This window comes from Ammodytes marinus (genome assembly GCF_949987685.1).
Source record: "Ammodytes marinus genome assembly, chromosome: 4".
Classification (NCBI taxonomy): Eukaryota; Metazoa; Chordata; class Actinopteri; order Uranoscopiformes; family Ammodytidae; genus Ammodytes; species Ammodytes marinus.
The window spans coordinates 29,447,300-29,473,770 of NC_137233.1; the positions used below are offsets into that span (position 1 = coordinate 29,447,300).

Here is a 26,471-nt window from a genome sequence, read left to right on the forward strand (position 1 = left end):
CATACTAACTGCCGTCTCTCGTTCATTCGCTTTCTGTGAGGACACGTCTTTCAGCTCCGTGAGAGAGAGTAGTTAGGTGACACTGCTGCATCTACTCATTGCAATCAGGTGTGTGTGGCAGTGACTGGCATTAGTTGATGCAGTGTCAAAACCACTCTCACGGAGCCGAAAAGAGTCCTCACACTTTCAACACACGGATATGCACTATATTGCGCCCTTCTCAGTTCACACTCGCACGCCTGTCACGCGCTAGTAAACAGCTTTGCGACAGCGGGCGTCGTAAAAATACTACCGCTTTTACCCAAAGGGGACGCCAATGTGCCATCTTACTCGTAGTGGCTTTAAAAACTTAAAAATGGATAGTCCTGTTCTACTCTATATAATTTTTTTTCTGTTTGCCACATGTTCTTGTCTACATCACATTGCATGACTTTTCCTGCCAGCACCTTGGATAGACTGGTGGCCCACAATTGGCATGCCTTATCCAGCCCTGGCAGTCTTTGCAGCCAGCATCCATTGCTTTCAGGAGGAAAATTTGGTCATGTAGCCAATGATCATACACCTTCCACTTGCAGGTAGAAGACGTTTTTTTCAATGGGGTTAAGGAGAGGTGAGAAGGGTAGGAGGAAAGGGAAGACCAATTTTGGATGGACTGTGTTACTCCTTTGAGTTTTTTTCCCCCAAGAAATCAAACAGTATGTGCAAATTTTGTAACCACAATTGTGTCCACATGTAAAACTCACTACAAGGCATTTGGATAGACACCATTCTTTCTTGCTATCGGTTTCTATATTGTGAAATACCAGGTTGTTTTTTTGCATCGTCAGTAAAGACCAACCCAACAAGTGCTTGCTCTTGGTCTAAGTGAGTTTCTCTCATCTTCCCCCAGAAGGAGGAAGACATTGCATAATTTTGAGGAACAAAGATACACCATTATAGAAGCTGGGAGTTAAGATGAAGATGTTCTTGGGGCGCCCTTAGCTCAGTTGGTAGGGCATCCCCCCCATGGGCCTCGGCCAGCAGCGGACCTGGGTTGGATTCCAGCCCGCGGTCGTCCTCTGCATGTCACTCCCCTCTCTGCCCCATTTCACCTCTGTCTCTACACTATCGCATAAAAATGCCAAAAAAAATATCTTTAGAAGATGAAGATGTTCTTGTCATGCCAATCCCTCAACCCATTTTTGAGACAATGTTAATAATAATAATAATAATAATAATAATAATAATAATAATAATAATAATAATAATAATAATAATAATAATAATAATAATAATAATAATAATAATAGAACATATTTATATAGTGCTTTACCAAATGCTCAGAGACACTTCACAAAAGCAGCTAAATCATGCGAAACAAAAACAAAACAAAACAAAAAGTTTAAAGGTTAACAGCAAGGTGAAAAGGTATGTTTTGAGGGTTGTTTTCAAAGATGAAAGTAGTCGGCATTGCGGATGTGGTCAACATGATCTGACCACAGTGAATCAACAATTGTGAAACTTAAAATTTGTATTATCTTAACTTGTTGAATTGGTGTAATATGATCCATAATTTTGGTATTGGGTAAGCTTGCTTGTGAAGAAAATGTAATCAATTTACAATTATGCCTAGTGAATTGACTGCATATTCTTTAGAAACAATATTAATTGTGTCAATGTTAGACAGATGTTGTGGTTAAAACTGTAACGACCTCCATTCAACAATGTTCTTTGAAAATAGTATAAACAACAACATATTCTTGTAATTTGTAATATACATATACAGTACATTCAAGCTGCTGGGGTGCACTCCTTAGCACCCTCTGCAGTCCACTGTGAGAATGTTCATAAACAGTCAGTTGTTATTTACAGTTTTTCTCAGTTGCTTTGGTGCTTTTCTCAGATCAGAATGAAAATTCTCATAACTATTAGTTCAACCTCCGCAACATTTAGTCATTTGAGCACATCATAGTAGCAATTTCTCCTTCCTCTGAACAAATTGCAAATGCTTTTGGACATGTATCAGTTGCTTTCATACAATTCTCTGCTGTTTTATAACATTGACATTTGCTTATGTCATGTCAGTCAAAATGAACTATACTTATGGATGCTGAATAGTCGTTCCCAATAAAACTAATAGTCTTCATTTCATTGCTTGAGTCATTACATACAAAATTGTTGAACTAGTTATCAAATTCTGTCAAGCTAATTTTATACCTTTTCTTTATCATAGATACTTTCCTCGCTGCATTGCAAGGGATAATATCCATTGTGATGTAGATGAAAATATGTGGCCAGACAGACAGGAATGTCTGGATGTGCCAGAATGATTTACCTATATATGTTCAGTTACAATATGTCCTGTTATATTGTTCACATTTGTGCACAGCTCTACCAAAAGGGTGTTTTTTTATGTTTGTTCTAAATAAGTGACTGAAGTGTTTTCTTTTGCACAATGCTGTAGAATTGCAAAGAGCATATACAGTAAAAATGTGAAACATTCGTATTCAGTGTCTTGTACTCACTTACTCCCCTAACTACAGCAATGTGTAACTTTACTGTAGTTTTCAAATGGCTGTACAAGTAGTGTATAGTGCTGTCTTGAGCATTTTCAGGTAGTGTCACCGAGTTCTGACCTTTTTTTTTCATTGGAAAACACTGAGAGAATAAACTGTCATAATGAAAACATGACAAAGCCATTTGACTATCTTGTTCATAAACGATGGTGTCAAGACTTCTCATTTTGATGACACTGGCAGTTTCATTGACATGAATACTTGCTTTTGAGGAATAGACTATCCATTTTGAGCAAGTGACATACTTTTGCAGGTTATCCACTAGGTTTTGCAGTTTGCACTAATTGTTTTGAGAAATGCACTAACTGCTGTGCAAATGTTAATAGTGATGTGAGAAAAGCACCAAAGCGACTGTATATGCAGCATTGTGCAAAAGAAAAATACACTTCAGTCACTTATTTAGAATAAACATAAAAAAACACCCTTTTGGTAGAGCTGTGCACAAATGTGAACAATATAACAGGACATATTGTAACTGAACATATATAGGTAAATCATTCTGGCACATCCAGACGTTCCTGTCTGTCTGGCCACATATTTTCATCTACATCACAACGGATATTATCCCTTGCAATGCAGCGAGGAAAGTATCTATGATAAAGAAAAGGTATAAAATTAGCTTGACAGAATTTGATAACTATTTCAACAATTTTGTATGTAATGACTCAAGCAATGAAATGAAGACTATTAGTTTTATTGGGAACGACTATTCAGCATCCATAAATATAGTTCATTTTGACTGACATGACATAAGCAAATGACAATGTTATAAAACAGCAGAGAATTGTATGAAAGCAACTGATACATGTCCAAAAGCATTTGCAATTTGTTCAGAGGAAGGAGAAATTGCTACTATGATGTGCTCAAATGACTAAATGTTGCGGAGGTTGAACTAATAGTTATGAGAATTTTCATTCTGATCTGAGAAAAGCACCAAAGCAATTGAGAAAAACTGTAAATGGCTTTCAAATGTCAATATTATCAATTTGAATATCCATTCCAGATAGATAGATAGATAGATAGATAGATAGATAGATAGATAGATAGATAGATAGATAGATAGATAGATAGATAGATAGATAGATAGATAGATAGATAGATAGATAGATAGATAGATAGATAGATGGATAGATAGATAGATAGATAGATAGATAGATAGATAGATAGATAACATACTGTATGTATCCCGTATGTGTTATTGCGATCTCGACTTCCAAAGTCTGATCTATAATGAAAAGCAAGTATCAAAAGTTTATTAGTTATATCCTATCAAACCCATATTAACCAACTTGCAGCACAATGCTTTAATTGTTTATTATTCCTTCATAAAGAAGACTCTCATCTCACCACGGTTCCTGCAAGAGACGCAAACCCCTGCCTCTTTGTTTAATAGCGCTGGATTTACCCTCTTTACCACCTGAGTTTTTACGTCTAAATAAAGTACAATATTCAATATATACCACCGTGTTCAGAGTTTTACTTTATCAGAGCCCCCTCATCCTTAATTGTGATGCCGATCTCCGCTAAACTATAAACCCTTTTAAATATTGCTTCAGAAAATCCTCCTCCTTTTTCACGGAAGATATCCTTCTTTAGTTATTGCTTATAAGTTGTGAGTAACTTAGTTTTGTAAACCACCCTTCTAGTAAAATAGAACAGATATACTATTTTCAGAATATAAACATCTAGTTTAATCTGGGAAGGTATTTATAACCTATTCTTTTATTTTTAAAGATTAGGTGTATCAACATATTCTCTCCTTACAGAGAGGTTAGTTGTATGAGGTTGTGTGTGTTTTAAATCAGTAATGTGCCGTTGTGTGGAATCAAATTGTACTTACCTCCCCGAGGACGGAACCATCTCTTTGAAGAAAAACCCTATTCCTAAAGTCCTTCTGTTCCAGTTATAAACTAATTCACAACTGAGGCTTTACAACATTTAAGGGATTTTATTTACAAAATACAAGAGAGTATAGGTATAATACATAATGGACAAGAAAGGAAAAGAAAAGAGGTTGCATGCCTATAACGCATAATAATAATAATAGAGTTATTTTCCCCCTAATATCTGTTGACTTGATCTCATTTCTAAATTTGTTGTAAAACTTGAAACAATACCCAGACATATACATGCATGCCTAGTAAGTACCGTCTAACGCTTTACGAAATCTTATTAAATGACAAGGACTTAGACAGGTATCGCCCAATTCAAAGAGCCTCTCCCAATAATATCCTGCTACTTCCAAGTCATTCTGTCCGATTTCCTATTCTAATAATATTTAACCAAGTCATTCTGTGTCAAGAGTTTCAAAGATGTGTTTTTAAAAGACTTTGCCTCTAAGTACTTTGAAGTCCGAAAATCTTTCAGAGTATTTTGGACTCAAAGTTTTTCTAAGTTTTTCTTCTGCCTCCATGGTTGAAGACAGATAGAGTGTGCTGGAACAGAGAGTGACAAACTATAGGAGTATATAGTAATGCCTAGTTCTGCTCAAAACATGCTCTTATATAGTGAACTGAGAACCAATGAGACTTGGGAGAGGGAGGAGTGAAAAAGGCACAGCTGTGTGGGGGAACCCCGGTAGCCCCCTCCCTCTACTCCTTACTACTGTATGGCCCTATGGTCCTCCCCCTTCCTCTGGTCAACTTTAACCTGATGAGCCTTCACATTCTATTCTGTTTCATTAAACATTTCCTACTTTTACTTATGACAAAAAGAAATACAAATGTCACAATATATGCACAAGTAAAAAGTTACATCATGTTCAATTATCACATCAGTGTATGGTTGACTATTGTAAGTAACTTTTTGTGCATCTGCTATTTGCTGTATAAAGAGGGTTGTGATTTTGTATTCTTGTGTGGTTGCAATTGCATTGAGGATGCTTCTGTCTGGCCTGATGGTATTTCAGTTGTGAGTTTGTTTAGTCAGCGAGATAGAGAGCCTTTTTCTTCTTCTTTTGTATTTTGAGGAAGCAGCTATTCATTTAGTAAGACACTGTGCACAAAGCTGGATGGTCAACAGTGTCTATCAGTGTGTTTAGTACAGTGCGAGGAAAATAACTACATACATTTTCTATACCATGTGCTCCTGACAATTATTGTACTTTTTACACCACCAGATGTATTCGTTAGCTACAGTATACTCACTTGCTGCATTTTATCCAAAATGTCACCCAAAAGCAAAAAGTGGAGAAAAATTCTGACACATGTATACACATTTTTTTTACCAGTGTTTTCTTTTCATTTTTTTTAATTCTCTCCTTCCCCATCAATCATCTCATGACCCTGGATGGATTAATCAAACCTGACTGAAGTAGGCCTAGATAAACCAGCTCCAATTTGACCAAAGACAACAATAAAATGTATTTACAAATTGTCGCGTCAGTATGTTACATCTAACAATATAAGAACATGTCACTGGACTGTTTTAACTTTGGTGCTGAATGCAGGAGTTCTGAGTACTTATTCCATCACAAAGTTTCATTTCATTCTAGTTTTCCATTTGCAGCAAATTGAATAATCCTGTGTTTGATGGATTAGCAGACAGTGTAGCATCCACTGTATGTGAATCAATATATTTTTTTTTCTCCTGTGTCTCTGCTTTTTTCTGATGAAATTGCATAAATGAAAATGATTCCAGTTAAGGTCCCAGAACATGCAAGTGAGAGGATCATGGGATAATCCGTTGAAGTGAATGTTCATTGTGCTTTGTTGGAGATATAATTTAACAACCATCCAGCTCATGCTGCTGTGACTGAGGATGTTGATGTTGGGCTGTGTTAGGCTGTGTTGGCTCAATACACTATTTTCATTGAACACTAGATAGTAATGCAGAGCAGACATCAACTCCTTGTGTTGAAAGAAAACACTCAAAGTAAGTAGGTCAGAGTCTTTCTTTTATTTATTGATGTTGAACTTTAAAAAGATCATTACAATCAAAAAGTGGAAATTTACAGTTTCATTAGTCTACATAATAACCATGTAGAAGCACACATACTTAACAAAATATATTTCTGTTGCTTAGTTGCTGGTTGCTTAGTTTAGTAGTCACCTCCTTTTATTTTAATATAAATACTTTTTGAAATATTAATTATAAATATCGTATCAAAACATTCAGTCCACATCGTGGATAACGCACACATTAAGTTAATTTAAGTAAAAAAAACAGACAGTAGAAATGCACAATGGCAGAGGGTCAAGTCAAGTGAACACATTTAACCTTCCCTCTGCTAATAAATAGTGTCATGTCCGAAGTGACATCTTTCATATCTATACATATATACTTTGCGATTGAACCGTTGATTTTGCTCAGTGTCTGTTTGATCATCCTTGTGTTCTGTGGCCGAGTCCATCCAGCCACCCCAGCACAGTGTCCAGCTCTCCCACCGCCTTCTGTGCAGCCTGCTTCACTTCAAGCTGCTCAGAGTGAAGGAGAAGAGAGGACAGTTAGTGATGAGCATTACTGTTTGGCATGTTATGTTACACAGTATATATGCCAATAACACTGCTAAACAATTCTGCTCTAAGCACCATGGGAAAGTGAATTGATTGCATTTTCTTTGTCTGTTGTGTCTTATCAATGACCTCCAGACACCTGTTTTCTTTTCAAATATATTAGGAAAGTGATTAAATAAAAAAGCTGTTGTATATTATAATTGTGGCCTTGGTGGCTGTGTTTTTGCATAATACTAGTAAAGATGTGGAACATGAAGAAGTGTTTACGCTGTATGCTACATACCTTGATAAACTCAGCATGCAAGGAGTCAATCTTTCTTTGCGTCTCCTCTGAACAGAGGCAGTGCTGAAACAGAACAAAGCACAATTATCCATACAACCTATTGTTATTATTAATTTGAGCTAAAAATCGAACAATTTTTCAACCGAGCAACTAACTCGTCGAGCTGCAAACTTACACATTTATGAATGTCTTTTCTGATGCTGATAAAAGCGTTGGCCAGAGCGCTGGAGTGGCTCTGCTGCTGTGGCTGAGGACAGTCGTAGTTTCTGAACACTCTCTCAACGTAGAAACGCAACACAAGTTGCATGAAACAGCACGTCTGACCCTCCTGTTAGAGACACACAAAAGGTCAGATTACAACGGCTCTCATACTCTAATAGTCTATGCACGCTCACTCACACAATGCTTATCAAGCGTTGAGTGGTGTGTGGCTTAGGACGGAGAAATATTCAAAGATTTTAACTGAAAATGAAGATAGAAAGTTAATAGCCACCAATCCATGGTGAAAATTAAAAAAAAACCAAAGGCTCAGACTCACCTGAACACCAGTTATCATTGATTTGTCCATGAGTTTCAATCCGATCTCACTGTCTCCTGCTAGCTGCAATGCATAGACAACAAAGAACAAATGAGAATCTCTCTCAAGTTCCTGCAAGTTTTCCGTCCACCCACAGATGTCATAAACAGTGTTGGTCTGAGGGCAATCTGACTCTGGTAGACAGAACTAGTTAGTCCACCTGAACCCATTTGACCCCGGAGAGACTTCCCAGTCTCTGATATATAAGTCATCTTGTAAGTGTACTGTCTGTTTTTGATGCACATTTGTTCTAATTATGATACTGTTACATGCATTATAGCCCTTGTCTGTGGGTGGGAGGGACTGGCCGGATGGGATTAATTTATACAGTAGGCCTATGTCTTTTTATACTTTTATACTTTGACCTTTGCTATATTTAAATTCTACGTCTTCTCCTGTAAACTACCCCGTGTTAAAGTCAATAAACATATTGTAAAAAAAATTTAAATAAAAATGCGTTGGTTTGCAAACAGTTCCTGACACTTTAATGTGTACTTTTGTGTTGTGAAGTGATCACCTCTGTGTCTGTCTGCATGATGGATAAGACAGCTGCCTTTGTTGATTTCTATGATTGTTTTTGAGTCAGTGAGGTTTTTGAGAATGTGCCTGTATGGTACTCACCGCATGCGATCGTATGTCAGAGTAGTATTTTCGCAGCTCGTGAGTGTGGACATTGACAGAGCAGCTGTTCAGAAGCAGGGTTCGGCTCTGTCCCAGTTCACTCAGACAGCTGAGCAGGAGGAGCAGGCAGAGGGAGCAGCCAAGCAGCATCTTCATCATCTGTGGTTGTCTGGTGGGACAGCTAATAGAAAACATTTTGTCTGTTTAAATCTCTATTATAAAATACAGATAAATCAATTCAAACTAAACTAAAATTGAGATTTTTTCAGATTATTGTTTATTATTGTTTAACCTTTTTTTGTTGATCTATCAAGGTCTTGTTACCTCTATAAAATTGCGTCTGAAATTGTTAAAAAATGTCCCTCACATTTCCCCAGGAGCCCACAATGATATTTTCTTCATTTTATTTTTTGTTTGAAAAAAAGAGAAAAGGAACAAATGCACACCATTTTCAAAGCAAATGTTCCATAATTTGCTCAATAAATCTCATAATCCATTGACAGATTAATATAAAAAAGGTTATGTAGATAAACACTTTTTACCACTATGGTAAAGCATATTAAATATACCTAAACATGAATATATAATAATAATATAACATTTTAATATATACTCTCATCCAAGTGATTTTTTCTTTAAATTTCAGGTCCCATCAGTTACCACCAGCACCACCTGTGTGTAGACTCACCTGGGTGTATGTTGCTCAGAGGAAGAGTCCAAGAAAAGTTGATGCTCTGTGACTCCATGGTGCCTCTTCTTATAGTAGAGTTAGGGGAATTTTAACAGGTACTGCACAACTTGCACATACATACACACACACACACACACACACACACACACACACACACACACACACACACACACATGTATGCACTTGCACCATCACATGCACGCACATTGGTTTACAGGAGGAGGAAGTATATTGCATATTGGAAGAAGGAAATGCCAGTTGATGTCTTAATACCTGATTGAAAGAAGGGAAGAGAAATGTTTAAACTATTTCCTCCTCCTTGATGTGAACATGACATGTCAGATCATTCCTCCTCTGTCAGTGCGTCATGTGTAATTATTTCAATAGGCAACAATTAGGATTGGTGGCGTCACCCAGTGGCGTGCACAGGCATTTTTGGGGGCAGGTGCTCAGTGCAAAAAAAGGGCACAATATATTCTATCGATGAATGACCAAATAATTTTAAGGTTACTTGTACAAAATCCCCCCCTGGCCTAATGACTTTTAATACCCGGCCACACATTCAGTGTTTCTCACAGGAATTTGGTTATCTATGTTTGGGACCCTTGACCTTCTAGGGAAGAAAAATTTCCCCTGGAAGAAAAATTTTAACTTTTTAAAGTAAAATGAATCAATCTGGTGCACTTTGAGCAGAAAACTAAGGCTAAATCACCTGTGTCAATGTGGGCTATTTAGTACTATTTTCTGGAATAATTTGGAGACACAGAATTACCAAAAAGCAGATAGAAAAAATGTACATGTTTTTAAAAAAAAACAGTCAGCTTCGGGATTTTTTAAATAATCCCTTATCCCGAAGCTCCTTCTCTCTTTGAAGTCTTCGTTAGGCCCCTGATCACCATACGAACAATGCTATTAAAAAAAAATAACATTGTTCGGGGCCTTCAAAGATCAGGGGCCTATATTGAGCCAGTAATTATTATTATATTATTTTCTGTATTTTTTATTAATCGGGGCATTGTTATACCACACATTTAATCATCGAGTATTTATAGATGGTCATGTTAGCATGGGCAAGATACACTGCAAAAAAATAAAAAATTTAAAATTAAGGGCACTTGATCCAGTGTGCAAAGGGCAGGTGCTCTGGCACCACTTGGTGTCTACCTGTGCACGCCACTGTCGTCACCCCTCTGCAGTGTTACCTGAGTCAAATGTGTCAGTGTCATTCTCGTTCAGAAAGCAATCACTACATCACTTTGCTAATGACTTTTTAAAAAATATGCTGACTTATTGTTTTAGGGTGTGTGTTTTTGTGTTCTCATAGGCCTTTGATTAAGACCCCTCTCTGCCCCTCAAATGTCCTTTTCAATTTTCAGCCAACAAAATAAGACCTTGTTCGGGTGAATGTATACATGCCCATACCTACTGTATTTTTCCTGCATGAGTAACTCACAGTCTCGGCAGTGACATCACTCCCTATGCTCCCTACAGGCAAGTCCTAATCGGAAACACCTACCGAACCTGCTCCCCTGCCTGTTTGGCTAATTTTACTTTTGATGACTATGGAAATTTTACTTGCAGTGGAAAGATTCATGGGCAGGGAACTCCAAAGGAAACTGGAATAACCTGGGTGGAGCAAGCATTATGAAGCTAATCAATTGCATCATAATATATTGTAGATTGTATATCATTTCCTTCTAGGCAAGTGTTCATGTCAGTGTCTGCCGTCAAAACAGCTGGCAGGACTTCCCAGCTCAGGAATGCGTCATGACTTTTTTTCTAACCACTAGAGGTCGACACAAAGCTTTTTGATCATAGAAAAGTTTCTATTGGTTTAAGTGACACATGTAGGAATTTCTAGGGATGTGAACCCAGTGGCCCACTTTTAACCTCCGTTACTCTTTGCTCCCTGCTCTTGATATGTGTAATGATGTTATAAGACACTACTATTATATTCTGCATTATATTCTGCATATATATATATATATATATATATATATATATGCAGAATATAATGCATATATATATATATATATATATATATATATATATATATATATATATATATATATATATATATCAATTATCTACCCTCCACAAACATTGAATTAAATTAAAAAGAAACATACTGCACAGGTTACCTGTAACCCTAAATCTGATATATATATTTTTTTTTTATCCGTAGAGCATATACTATAGGAGAAGGTGGTGAAAAAAAATCTCAAAAAGACCATTAAACATGTGCAAATGATCAAAGCAAGGGTTTTATTTTTCCATTATTTGTACAAGCTTCTCTATACAGAAGAATAATATACAGAAGACTAAGAATGAAAAGAATAAACTGACATTTTTACAGGGAGTACCTTGAAAATCACAGGCACATTTGGGACAGTTTCAACTACATGGTAGTTATGTTTTTAAATTGGTTCTTTTGACCCACTGCAGGTCTGTTTGTTGTCCTCGGTGGCGGCTTTACTCATTGGCTAGTGAACATAACTACCCTCCACATCTGTAGCATGTCTCTCAATGTACCTGTATTTTCAGGCTTCACCCACTTTTTTTTACATCGTAATTTATAAAACGAAAACAAAACAACTTATAAACTGTAAGTCCTATAAAAAGCCTAAGCCTAAATGTTGTTATATCCACTCTTTGTGGATCCGTAATTCAATGTTCAGATTCTCTGGAATCAATACACAATAACAATACAATATAAACTTTAAAAGCTTGAACAATCAAAGCTTTTTTCATGTACCCCCCTTTCAACAACACAGTTCCACAGTATGTAGGGTTTGATACATCTTGTGCTTCACTGAGCATGAGTATGCTTCAATTCAGTTTGCACTTTGTGACTCTGTGAGTGTATACTGTATGTGTGTATACTGTACGTGTGCGGTTTGTGGTTTGTTTTTATGTGCATGCCCCGAGGCACATTTCCACTAGATGACAATAGAGTGAAGCTGTCTGAAGCACATGATGACATCCACAGGGATGGGTGGACTCAGGTGATTCCCATCCAAACGCAGGTATCTGTCACAATAGAAAAGGTATTTGATTAAATGCCATCACAATGACTGACATGTTTATTTTTCTTCATATTTACTTCTTATCAAACTGTGTCATTTTGTATGTGATGAAATGAGACCAACCTTAGACTTGGCACCACATTGTTGTCGCTCATGACAGCCTCCAGGCTTAATGGGCAGATCCTGGTGCCATTGATGCCTGTCCAGAAAGCACATTCATAAATGTCAAGTCCTCAAATGATGTTTTCCTTCAATAAATAAATACATTTTCCAATTGAATAGGATTATTTAACTTGGTTGTAATACTAATTATTTAATTGTGATCATTTACTGTGCACTTTTTACAACAGATCTAAAGTGCCTAAACATGAGGGAAAGGCAAAAAAGGAGACATCAATCAATAAGCAGGAATGAGTCAAATGAGGATGAATGAACTGCAGACTAAGGGGAAATGGAAAAATTAATAAACAGCAATCATGCAAACGCTTCCCATTGGGATTTACCACTGAAAGGGGGATTTAAAGCATGTCATTGACTCTGCGAGCCTGAAGAAAAGTATCACGTTCCTGACAGCAAAAATGTCTCTCAACACAGAAAAATTCTCAACAAACATTTTCTGGTCTAAATAGGAGTGTAAACACGAACTAAATAGCCCTAAAAGTGACAGAATCAGAGCCATTTCTTTGAAGTTCAATTGTCTCAGTGATGGTGTCCATCTTACTTCGAGATAGTATGATGTATAACAAAAACTTTAAATACATTTATTTTCTCTGAGATTAAGGTAAGTGTGTCCCTGTATGTGGTAGATTTCATGCTATGTTTGTTTCAGTTGCGATATTTTGGCCACTAGGGGGCAGAAGAATGCTAATAAACTGACCACCCTGACATATTATCTCCCTATAAACTCCATATGTGGAAATGGTGGCTTATACTGAACAAATCAGTCCCTCAGTCATATCTTACACATAAATAGCTTGATATTTCCTTCAAAGTGGTTGGTCGATTATTTGTGTCTTGTTTTCAAATTTAAATTTTAAATCGTGTTCATGGTCAAGTGACCTGTTAGAGTGAGATCAAACTCACACTCAGAATGATATTGTCCATGCTTTAAAAGACTTGTGTTGGCATTTACAGGCTGTGCTTGATTGATGTCTCCCACATTCTCCTGTTGGCTATATTTCACATGTTGTCACAGTGCAGCTTTCCCCCTTTATCATTCTGGGTAATATGAGATGTGTGAAGACCTCATGTAATTCCCAGCTTAGTTCTGCTTAACCTCAACCTGAGCAGAAGTCTAGTCAAAGAGAATATGATACACAATACAAATCCCACAATCCCTGTGGTTGTGTGGGAACTTGAATACAAATGAAATTGAAAATCCAAAATTAAAGCTGCATTAATTCATATCCTGACCACTTTGGAGCTGCAGGCTAAAGATGTTGTGGCCCTGGGTTCATCAGCTAGTGGCTAACTTTGTCTGGCTGCTCCTTGGCGCAGGGCAGGTTGTTTACAGTGGCTTTATCGAAGCTAAACAATGACCTAAAATACGCTTAAAGGCACTATAGATCTAATCTAACAGTATTTATTTGATACATTTTCATAATAAACATATTGATAAGTGCAGCTTTGAGTAGACCAAATAGCTTGTAAAGATGAGTGTTTTGTCATGTATTGTGTTATTGCCAGACATATTTCGGCTACCTCTCACAAATCCCTAAAAAAACGTTAACCGACTTACTCTCGATGCTGTTGTGGTCAAGATGAAGGTGCTCCAGGTGGCTGTTGAAGAGAGGAATGGAAGAGAGCTGGTTGTAGGACAACTGTAGGTCCAGCAGGGTGGATACGTTGAACACATTATTTGGAACTCCTTTATCACTCAACTGGTTGCGGTTTAGCCTCACAAATCCAAGGTGAGTAAAGTCTTTGAAGTAGTCACTGAAGAACACAACAATAGACGAGGAGAACAATGGTCAAATTTGACATCCAAACGATGTTAAGTCATTCATTCAGTGGGTTTATGAATGTGTTGCCGTCGGCTATGTGACAACGTGTGCACTGTATACTTGCTTTGGGATGTCATCTATGTTGTTCCTGTCCAGGAAAAGCTGGATAAGGCCACTAGGTACGCCAGCAGGCATCTTTTTCAGGGCGTTGTGAGCCAGATTGAGCTGCATGAGGCTTTTCAGGTCCTTAAATGTGTTCTTTCCAAAGTCACTGTCACTCAGCTGAAAGAGAAGTCACCAAACTGTAATATTTGCTCATGAAATGCACACGAGTGGTGAAAGTGTATGAATGTGCTATTCTGTGCTGTGTTGTACGTCTGGCTCTGTGGGCCACGTCCTAGTTCCCCCTCTATCGGACATTGTCTGGTGAATCTGGGGACCTGCAGCCAATCACAGCCCGTCTTTGGGTATATAAAGGATGATGAGTTGCTCTTCTACGCTTCTTGGCCACTGGCACTGCCTGCCTACACCCAAAATCTATGAGAACTGCGGGCTACTTTGCAACTACGTAATACATAGCTCCTTTGGATGCTGTTGTCAGGCTAAAGTCCGAAAAGTAGTGATTTTGCCTTTATTTAATCTAAACTTATTCTTTTCAGTTGCTGTTACCAGTTGTTGTTTCATCTTAAAGGTGAAGTAAGCGGTTTATTTATGTTAATATAAGTGTTAAATCGCTCTTTATTCATACAGTGATCACTTACATAATGTGCGCGTTTCATAAAGCCGATCTCTCAGTCAGCTGCTTTGCATGTAATCGGCAAATAAACTTGTTGGAGTATCCCGAAATTTTTATCCAATCAGAAGAGAGAACGCTACAAACCGACACCCGCCTCACTCATAAATACTATATACACTCCATGGTCTCACTGCCGGTGCACGCCAGAGCAACAGATGGGTGAATGTGTATGCGCCTACAATGGCGGAGCAGGTAAAAATCCTTCCCAATGTCTGTTTTGATGTTTTTTTTTTCAGTTTTATCACACTTATGGATCTGAGATGATGCTAGATAACTTGCTGCTTGAAGACCGCAGTGCATTAATGTGGTGACGTAGGGACGAGCGAGGGGACTGCTAACTGCAGTAACTGACAGGAAGTTATCTAAAATAACCATTCCGCTTACAGCACCTTTAAGTACCTTTGTTTTGTTAACAGGGGTAGTTTATTCAGTTTTGTGATTTCATTTCTACTTCGGGGGGACCAAATGACTCCTCATATTCCTCATCTACTTTAAAGTTACTCGCCTTTCCCCTAGGCCAAGTTAGGGTCATGACTGTACTTTTGCTTACCTGGTTGTGGTAGAGGTCAAGCAGAGTCAGGTTCCCCATTTTGCTGAAGGCCCCGCTAGGGATCTTAGAGATACGGTTCCTACCGAGACGGAGTTGTTCCAGGCTTGCTGGGAGACCTGAAGGCACCTCTTTCAGCTGGTTACGCTGTGCATAGAGGAACAGCAGTGATGGGATCTTCTCAAACACCTGCAAAAGACGTAGAAAACAGAACATCTAATATTTGTAATGGTTTCATGGTGTTTTCAGATCACACATATGGATTGATAAAGCTTTCTGACCTGTACGTTTATCTGATGAATGCGGTTGTTAGCCAGATTGATCCAGCGAACCTCAGTGGCGTTGGCGAATGGCTCTGCGGTCACATCTGAGATGTAGTTGTTCTGCAGGTACAAGTAGTGGGCTCTTGGTGGAATTACAGGGATCACACGGATGTTCCGGTTCTCACAGTTGAGTGAATTGGGATAATCCGGGGTGCATAGACACTCCCGGGGGCAATCCGGATACATGGAGGGTGGGCCCAAGATGGGTGGGGGGAAATCTGTAGGCTCCTGGGGTTCGGGCTCTGCCGCTGCAGCAGGCCGGATAACAAAAGGCTTCTTGGTGGTGCCAGGGCGCTTGGTTGGCTTCCTTGGTTTAGGTCTCTGGGTGAACACTGCCCCCATAAGGAGGAACAGAACCAATGCAGAGAAGAGTCCCGTGGTGGCCTTCATGGTCCTATGACAGAGCATGAAATGGAGGGAGTTGATTTGTAAATTCTACTGTATGAATGTTATATATTTTATTTTGAGAGAGAGAAGGAAATGCTTCCACAATACACAACCTCACAGTCATTTTATTTCAGCTGGTAGGTTGATATGGTCAGCTCATCCTACCCCAAGACCTGTATTTTACTTCAATATCTAGGGAATCTACTGTATGTCGCTTATAGAACATATCCTCAGGAATAACCAATAGGTCAATTCAGTCTCTAACATTCTCCTACAGCCTCTTACAACTTGATTACCATTTCAATCCCAAACTCTGGACCTAACCTTAGAGCAGGTTGGGCGTGCAGCATACATTATGTTACCATGGTGATCTAACCCACTGTAGGCTCAACATACCTTGCTAACCTGTTAGCTAAACCCCCTCAGGTTTCTTTTGGGACTTATCCATGAAAACACTGACACTGTAAAACTGAATGCCATTAGGTTTTGCGGTCAGCTGCCTTAACTTTTACTTTAACCATATTCTAAATGTCAGGAAATGTTGCTTGCCATGACTGAGAATATTTGAAGAATTAAGATGTGTAGGCTATTCTAAGGAAGCAGATAAACCCACGCTTTGACATGACCTTTCCAGAACCCTCTAGAGTTTCTATAACTGTGAACAAGTAAGACAACTACAGTATGTTAGTAAATGCTGCAAATTAATGAGTTAATATAATCGCGTCAAAGACAAACATTTATACCTTATTCCATTTAAGACGAATGGTATATGCAGGTTTGTGTTTGGGTGATATAAGCAAACGAGCAAAAGAGGTCTGCAGTGATCTGTTTTGATTTGATTAAATTCAAGAGGAGGAGGGGCAGAGACTGATACAGGAAATTAGTACTTAAGAGGGAGAGGAAAGGAAAGGCTTTGGGATAAAGGCTCCATTGTCAACAGCGGACCAGAGGGAGAGATATGGAGGAGAAAAAGAAACAGGCAGTTCTGGAAGGTTAAAGCTCTTGGACCCAGGAGAGGCTCAAAGGAAACTGGGATCAATCCCAATGCGACTCTTATGGAGGCAATATGTACAGTATCTTTTAAACCCTTATCAGTGCTGCAAGAAGGGGTTCAACCACAAGTATACAGTATAGTTAGGTTTAAAGCTCACTTGTATTGTAACAGTATTTCACTTTTTAGAGAAGGATTTATATTTCTAATACAATTCATGTTGTTGGGTTAATGAGAGGCAAACAATGCAGTGAGAGATCAAGGCCTATGGATTCCTGTTGGGCAGCCACCTATGCCATCAGTGCGTTTTTGAGTGTGTAAATGGCTGAATACTTTAAAAAGAAAAGAGGGATAGGGGATCAGAAAAATGATATAAAGAACTCCGTGTCCTTAGACTGAGAGACTGGAATATTGACTGACTCACACAGATGCGGATGATGTATGACTTAGCATCACAAATATTTATCCTTCAGGGGAGATAAATCCACTTCTCATGACTCAATCCCGAAGTTTTCGATTACTCAGACTGTCTGTTTTTGTGAGTTTATTTCTTTTCTGCAAGCCTGCTGTAAAGAATCACCACACAGCTGTCAAAATACATACTGTACTACGTCAACAAGGCGGATGCACCGTTGGTTTTCAAATCACGTTGTTCCAGTTGGGTGAGCCCTCCGGACAATTTGATAAAACATCACAAATAAATCACGGGGCAGGAGAGGGGCTCAGAGCCAGGATCTGTCCTGCCTGGAAAAACACATTTTAACTTCTCTGTGACGCTGTACACTGGCACTGCCCTTCCTTTTCCCTCTCAGCCACCCAGAGCCTCCCGGCCCCACGTTCAATACCAGAACCAGCTCTCTTTCCTCTGGTGCTGCTGTAGTCACAACCAGCAGTCTGGCAACAAGTCAGAGATGACTGACTCATTGGTTTGTTATTTGTGACCATAATAAGCTTATCTGATCAGTATGAGAGCTTTTTGACAGCCAAGACCAGTGTATTATTGATATAAATTCAAGTGTTATCATAATATTTAGATAACTGACAGTATCTGTGAGCAATCAACACTAATCAAAAAAACTCCTAATAGGATACATTATGATATATGCGATCACACAAATTACACCCTCAGACTATTTTTGAGACTCATCTCTATAACATAGTTATGGGCAGTTCAATCCACCTTAACCTAAAGATGGACTTGCACACACCCATGCCCTGTGAATGTAACAGTTACAGATGTATCTGTCTACCCACAGTAAGTGCATTAATATTGGAAAATTGCCCAAATATTTCCTCATGCGGGTGGGGCAGTCCTGGTACGTCAGCCTTGATGTGCACTGAAGGAGTTAGAAGGGAAAGAACAAAAGCACATGCTGCTTTTTATTTTAACAAGACTTAATTGATTCTAATTCAGAGTAAATTGAGAGCAGAAGAACAGAGCACTTCAGTCAACTGTTCTCTTCATCATCCCTGCTTCTTTGTTTTGATCGACAGCCAGCTCGCCTGAGATGTTTTTTTTCCTTTTGCACATTCTACTCTTATACAACACCTTGGTTCGCAACAGTTTTTAACTCTCTCTGCATTTTCAAGATATATCTTTTCAGTTTTATTTGAACCTTTGGTGAACATCAATCCATGAATATGATCCATCAGAATTTGGTTTGAATTACAATTCCAGTACAGAGGGAGTCATAATAAACTCTTAACGTCCTGCACTACAGCAGCTGCTGCCCCAGCACACTGATGGAAAAACCCCAAGTCAAGGTAAGTGCGCAGGAGTGAGAAAGCAGTACAGTGGAAGCATGCTGCAGCTCCCTGGAGGATAGAGTACCAGTCTGTATGGCACACTGTTTCTATAGAAACACACCAGCATGGCCCGGCCATGCCTGTCCCAGGAATCCCCCTCACTCCACAAACACACTTTCTACCTCTCTGATTCACACCCAGGTGATTGCATTGTAATATTATTGATAATCCCTAAAACGGCCCCTCTGGAAACAACAAATTAAGTTTCTTACCTGCCTCTGGTACCTGCCCTCTTTTGTCAAGTCACAAGTTTTGTGTCCTTTCTTCTCTCAGCCTCTCTCACTGTTTTCCTTCCCCTTCCCCTCCCTCTCTCTCTCTCTCTGATTCTCTCCGTCCCTAACCCTCCCCTCCTTCTCTCTCTCTCTCTCTCTCTCTCTCTCTCCTTTGGTGGACAAGCCAGGCTGTTTGGTTTGTTCACTGGCTATTTTCCCTCTGAAGGTCACAATCATTCCTTCTCCCCATCTGCTCGGCTCAGGGCCAGTGAGGTTTAATCTAGATGCTTTCTGGAAAATGGACTCTTTCAGGTGTCTGAAGTGTGTCCTGGTTTGTTATATACATTTGAATAAGTTTAATAATAAACAATGACTTATCAAACTAAAACACGAGCTGAAACACACACACACACACACACACACACACACACACACACACACACACACACACACACACACACACACACACACACATATATACTGTATATATTTACTGTATAACACACACACACACACACACACACACACACACACAAACACACCATATATATACAGTCCAGTACATATCTTGTTTTGTATATATATATATCATGGCAGGAAGGGACATATAGATAGCAGCCAACAGTACCTATCTAGTTTTGTATCATAGCATGAGTGTTTTTCTATAGTGGACTAACATTTTTTCGGATATCTGTGTGCATGCAGTAGTTTGCAGTGGGTATTTTAAAAATTAGACCACACTGGACCTCTGTTAGGGGAAGCCCAGCAATGCATTTGTTATTACATGTCTGCCCTGTCTCCCACCCACCCTGCTATTGTTTAAATTACCGGACTCACATCCAGCAATGTGCTTTTCATTAGCTGCATCTTTTATTTGGCATATTCAGTAAGGTTTCCTTCCCTCCATCATTAGTAAACTCAAACAGCCTGATTACTGAGGTCCAGCTGGTCCGTGGTGTGTTGTGGAGAATCTTTTAGGAAGTGACACTGTGTTTACCAAAGTGTAGAGCCTCTACACGTGTGTGTGTGCATGCGTGTGTGTGTGTGTGTGTGTGTGTGTGTGTGTGTGCGTGTGCGTGCGTGCGTGTGCGTGTGTGTGTGTGTGTGTGTGTATGTGTGTGTGTGTGTGTGTGTGTGTGTGTGTGTGTTTATGTGACACTGGGGGTTGGGAGTTGGACATGTGTTTGCTGCCCTGCATTCCTGTAGAATGAGCTGCAGCCGAACGATAATGAGACAAACATATGTGGGGAACCGTTTCTAACACACATGTGCACGCATGTGCCTCATCATCCCACTTCCCTCACTTTCTTTCATGAGCTCTCCTCCACTGCACCACTGCACTCCTCTTTCCTCTCCACTCGGTCACCAGACTTGGGGTGCTGAGCTCAGCAGGGCCAGACATCTGGTCCAGACTGGTCCCAAACAGGAAAATTAAGTATACTGTATGTAAACAAATAGGAAGTGGGTAAATGTGTATGTCATCTTTTGGGTGGCTGCTTTTTCCCTTCTCATCTTTTTCTGCTACCATTTGAGCAACCCAGTGGAGAATGCTATTTAATTACACCTCTGATCAACTGACCTCATTTCCCTTTTTTTTTGTGTTGCCAGCAGGGATGACATCATTGGAAAAAGTTGCTTGTTAACAGCAATGTCTCATTATTTGGTTTAATGTGTCATGTATCAGGTCCATAATATAATATCACCAGGAAAGAATTTATAAACAATACATAAAATGGGGAAAAGTGAATAAACTGGAAAATAAAGCAAATGTGATTCTCAAAATTAGGTGGTTTTGCCCTGTCCCTGGTATCTGTTGTGTTACCAAATCAAAGTTTACTTTGCTCCACCATCATCACCACCATTATTAATCGTACTCAGTCACATATAAATACATCACCTCATTGTGATGCATCCTGCCGTCTCTCTTTCATTCGCTTCCTGAACAAATGTACGCAGAGCTGGCGCATGTGCTGTGGTGTTGTAAAAACACTATAGCTTTCTTCCAAGGGTGGCGTTAGAATCAACAGAATCAACAATCAACAGTTCCTCGTAATCACTTTAAGAAGCTTACCTTTGAGGATAAAACTGTGTGGATTTTGCTTTTGCATGAAAAAAACTGGGTCATGTGGCCTGTGGAATGCAGCTGTTTTGGTCTGCAACATTCAGATATGCAGAGCCTGGACAGCCATGGTCCAATTCCTCTGTTGTTTCGGGGATACATTCAACCCGTTGATTCGAGACGAGAGCTATTTGAAGGGAAGACAACCTGCTTTTGCTAGAGGAAATGTTTAAGCAGCGGTCCTCATTGCTGTTACATACTTCAGCAGCTGTTTTCCAAACACATGAAGAGAGTGAGGCAAGGCTCAGGCTCTGGCCCAAAATGTCTTGGTTTGTATAATAATCTGAGAACCTTCCAAGACTGGCCTGTTCTGTCATCCACAGAGTGATTTGGGTGATTGAGCTGTTTGATTTAAAGGAGGCATTCTTGAGCTTCAAACAGAAATGTTTCCCAGAGTAAATACAACTAGAGGAGTAAAACTTTCCACAACATTTACATCTAATAACTTACTGATGTGTAGTTCTGCCGGGACAAGACGACACATCATCCTCTACACACATACATGCTTAATGTATGCAGGCCACACCCAGTTCTTCTTTATATAAAGCCAAAATCTACAGCTTTGGATGCCAACGCTGGCAAATGTTAGCAGTCTTTCATAAAAGTGTGTATGTTTGTATGTACTCCCTCATAAAAATGTAATTAGTTCACAAATTTAATATTTTATTTACCTTTCACTTTTTTTTGTTTATGTTTGATTTTGTTGTCAGTTAAAAGCCAGAGCAGGCCTCAGTTTAGCATACTTATAAAACAACTTTCATCAACTGTTCATCAATGGAGACAGGCAGCTGGAAAGCCCTTTATTTATCTATGAAGTCAAGTGAAAAATATGTCTTTCATTATCACAGTGGTGAAATGAGTCTCTGTCAATCAGGTAAATGCCAGTGAATAAAAAGATCTCAGTGTTTTGTTCTGCTGTTGTCATATCAATGGAATGGAAATGTAATAACACTCAGTGAACACCATCAGTAACTGGGGATCCCAAAGGCAGCTGATGAAGCTAAAAAGTTCTTTTCAAGGAAGCATTTTGTTATAAACAAGCCACCAGAGGGATAGTGTCTATTTCCATATCAATGAGAGAACAATGACAATTTCAGGATTATTTTGGAAAACGATGACATAGAAGCATCAAGGGCTAGCTTTCACACAGTAGGGAAATACAACACAGTGAATGTGCTTTCATGAACCAGGCTTTTTTTGTTTCTATATAGTAGACAGAAAGGAATGAGGATAGTTAAACATATGGATTCTTTTAGATACCAAGGAAGCACAGGCTTACCCTCTCCATATGCTTCATAGTATATGATAGATTGTGTGGTAGAACAATGTGTGTGTGTGTGTGTGTGTGTGTGTGTGTGTGTGTGTGTATGTGTGTGTGCGTGTGTGTGTGTGTATGTGTGTGTGTGTGTGTGTGTGTGTGTGTGTGCACATGTCCATATTGTAAGCTTTCACATATGAGGTTCTGTTTCCGTTAAATATGGTATGTGTGCTACAGACCCCAATAAATAGTCATACTCTCCTCTGACACGCAACTCACATAATTCATACCTAAAACCAGTCTGAACCTTGAACTACTCATTTGCCACCTTTAAACACACTGACACAAACACTTAAACCTACATACCTATACCTCACCCCCACCTGTCTGGGTACACAGAGTAGGAAAACCACAACTCCTCTCTCTACTCTCAGTTTTATGGCATAATCAATTGAAAACCTCAGATATAGTGTTGAAAACATACCTTTACAATTCATGAGAAACTCTGCAGACTTGGTATTGTAAGGAGAATAAAAAAAACAGAACAAATCCTCTCTAGCTCTCCAAGGTTAGATATCACACTTATTGTATTAAAATACATGCTGAAGGAATGAAAACTGGCATTTGTTCACCAAAAAATATGTTTATTACTCATTTCATTCCGATCAGAGGTTTTGTGAAACGTACTTATGTGCAACCCTGACAGATTTATAAAGCTCATTAATGTTAACTTGTGGTCATCACTATTTCTGAAATTGTGTTAAAAATGTAATGCAACCACAGGTCAGAAGAGTGAGCCTTTGTTTTTATGGCCATGTGAGTTGATTACTTTTTAAAATAGAGGTAACTTTCTTTAGGAAACACAAGACAGCATTATCTCTCTGTGTATGTTTGTATACAATGTGTTGTGTGTGTGTGTGTGTGTGTGTGTGTGTGTGTGTGTGTGTGTGTGTGTGTGTGTGTGTGTGTGTGTGTGTAATGTCTAATGACATGGCCGGAGGTCTCTGCTTACTTGTAAACAGGCCTGTATAGGAAACGGCTTCCTCCACCATCTAACCGAAACCACAAGTACCATACAAGTCTGTGGTAGATCTAGATGATTTCTCTGCTCAGCAACGGACTCCTCACACAGCTGGGAGGTCCTAACCAGTCTGTATATTATTCCTCTTTCACAGTCAGTTGGTCCATTAGCCAGTCCAGTAACTTTGTTTAAGGCTTATCTGTTGAACACACATTTTAAAGAAAACATATTTCATGGAACAGTCAGGGCATTGGCACCTCTTGCATTTGACTCCTCAAAGCTGGTACAAGACAAATATCACAATACTTTCCCAATTTAGTTTCCTGCATGCAACCACTGTGACACTTGACCTTACAGCCAGACTTTTCTGTGCAGTGCGGCAACAGAAAACAGCCGGTAATCTAAAACTTCAAAATGTATTCACACTGTCGATTTTCTTTCTTGAGGTTTATTAACTTAGACAGCATGCTGACATTTGCCAAGCAGCTTGCTGTCCCATGCAGAGAACCGACCACGGGTCAGATTCTAACCGGGTCTGCTGGGACGAGGACTGAGCCTCTAGGCCGGGGGACGCTCTAAATACTACACCATGAGCGCCCCCCCCCCACCCCCCCTGATTTTGCTGACTCCACCTTTTAGTCAGCATTACAGTAACTGATTTGATGGCCATTTGGAGGCAGTGAAGCTGTGAGCACAACATTGACATATCAACAATAGTTGATAAAGTTGAATAAGTTGATTATGATGAATGTGTCAGCAAACTGTTGCCGTTTTACACATTGAAAAGGCTTGGCACATCACTTGGACAAAAGTAACAGCTTTCACATTAAGCATAGTAATATTTCAATGGTTAAAATAAAAAAAATATTGATTTATACAGCTATACAAATCGGTTAAAGTAAATCCCCTAATCCAGCTCCCAGACTTCTGAATCTCTGCCCACCACCATAACTCATTTTTTCAGCAGTTCAAATTCAGTTTTTCAAGAAAGAAATGTCTGTGAGCAGAGAGATGTGATATGTGAGGGTCCTGAGCTCCTTGCTGTTATGATACCGCAGGGAGCTTCATTGCACTTTGTTTTGACTGGTGGTTTCCAAGCCACAGTTTTGTTCTGAGGAGCGAGATGGCCAGAGCTTTAATGATTCCACCAGTCAGAGTGGAGAAGGGCTGTAAAGATGATCTTCCTGGCCATGATGCTTTACTAGAAATAACTTCTAACGATGCAGTACTGTCTCTTTTACAATTCAAATGTGTTGAATATACTGTAACTCATAATCTTAGGTTTCTTTGGAAAAGAAGGACTACACAATAATAAACACATTTGAGACGCTTTTCTGACATGAAACTGACATCTACGAGTATAAACATGTTTTTCTCTAGATTTTTCCATGTCCATTTTTTATTTTTACCTCTCCATTGAGAACTTTCAAAACAGTGTCTGGATCCATCCATGGAAAGAAAGACATTAGCTTTCTGATATAATGGAAAATGATCACCTCAATGTACCTAGCAGTTAGTGCAACAAAGCCCCTTCAGTCAGTGGTTCATGCCACTGTGCCTTGCCAGACAACCTCTCAGGTGCTCATGTGTGCCATCTGGCTTCATTGCGTCTTCCTGCCAGCTTGTAATTCCCGAAAACCCTACAGAGTTGGGAGACACTGTTGAGAGCCACAGATTATGTGCAGTACTTAAATGAGAGGATTGACGCCAGTTTCTTTCCTTTTTTTTAATTTGCCGATAATATAAAGCTACAACAACAAGCAGCTGGTTAGCTTAGGTTGGCATAAAGACTGGGAACAGAGGGAAACAGCTAGCCTGGCTCGGTTCAAAGCATACTGATGAATATGTTATATTTTCATAAAAAAAAAATACTGTTGGTTTTATTGGGGGGAAGGTTATGAAACACTTTCTTGGTTGGACAGAGCCAAATAGCAGTTTACAGTCTCCTGCCTACAGCTACATATTTATGAGACATGAAAGAGATCTCTCTTCTTATCTTATTCTCAGGAAAACAAGTGAATCAGCATATTTCCCAAGGTGTTGTAGGCTACTATTATTTTTATATAAGCCGTAGCAGCTGCTTGTTTTGCTTAAACAGCCTCCGAGCAGCAACATGGAACCAGTGAACTTTCCATTATGACTAAATACCTACCTGCCGGCTGGTCGTCATTGGAACACTTACTCAGACTTTTATGGTTAACACTCGTCCCTCAAAGGAGCTCTGTGTGACTTGCTGCCTCATGGTTAATGGGGGTCAAGACCTAGCACAAGTCAGACCATCTTTCCACTCGCAGCATTTAAAAAGTCATACTGTCACCTGGAAAATATGGCAGTAGTTTAATTATGGTACACTGAACACACACACACACACACACACACACACACACACACACACACACACACACACACACACACATTCATCGAAGATGTGAACTTTGCACCTATTTCACTGGAATAACCTATGTTATTATTCTGACTTTGTGTTCTGTACTTTGGGGGAAACCATCTCAGAATTCGAGATGATCCTTATCTCATCATGACAGGAACTTGGTATTGGTATATGATGTTTATCTTTAGGAAGTACTGTCATTATGAGAAAAAAAAACGTGGTTAGAGCAACACCTTTTGAGTAAACAGGCCCACAATGACACACACCTAAAGTTCACAAGTTCACCCATACGTACTTTTACTCGTTTTGTGGCATTTAGGAGAAATGTTGATTGAATTATATGTGTGTCAGCATGTGTGCAGGCATTTTATATTTCACAGTTTTTTGTTGTTGTAGATAAAGGAACACTGATGAGATTGCTTCAGCAGATACAGCTCATGAGACACTAAGCCTTATTGCATTTAGATGTTGA

The 26,471-nt window shown here is 39.2% G+C and overlaps 2 protein-coding genes across 3 annotated transcripts; both read right to left on the reverse strand.

The window, feature by feature from the left end:
• Positions 1 to 6,877: 6,877 nt before the first annotated feature.
• On the reverse strand, positions 6,878 to 8,646 carry il19l (interleukin 19 like; the record flags this gene model as incomplete). Its single annotated transcript, XM_080026625.1, has 5 exons — positions 6,878 to 6,970; positions 7,293 to 7,355; positions 7,468 to 7,620; positions 7,831 to 7,893; positions 8,491 to 8,646. The coding sequence occupies 5 exons, from the start codon at positions 8,644 to 8,646 to the stop codon at positions 6,878 to 6,880; spliced, it is 528 nt and encodes a 175-aa protein (XP_079882751.1).
• Positions 8,647 to 11,427: 2,781 nt separating this feature from the next.
• Positions 11,428 to 19,319, reverse strand: prelp (proline/arginine-rich end leucine-rich repeat protein). 2 transcript variants are annotated; one of them, XM_080026859.1, is made up of 7 exons: positions 19,213 to 19,319; positions 15,775 to 16,210; positions 15,497 to 15,682; positions 14,275 to 14,432; positions 13,946 to 14,142; positions 12,331 to 12,406; positions 11,428 to 12,211 (listed from the first exon to the last, which is right to left on the reverse strand). In XM_080026859.1, the coding sequence occupies exons 2-7, from the start codon at positions 16,204 to 16,206 to the stop codon at positions 12,121 to 12,123; spliced, it is 1,140 nt and encodes a 379-aa protein (XP_079882985.1). In that variant the 5' UTR covers positions 16,207 to 16,210; positions 19,213 to 19,319; the 3' UTR covers positions 11,428 to 12,120. The 2 variants fall into 2 exon arrangements, with proteins under 2 accessions (XP_079882985.1, XP_079882986.1); XM_080026860.1 differs by having other exon boundaries at positions 19,217 to 19,284.
• Between the last annotated feature and the right edge of the window lie 7,152 nt (positions 19,320 to 26,471).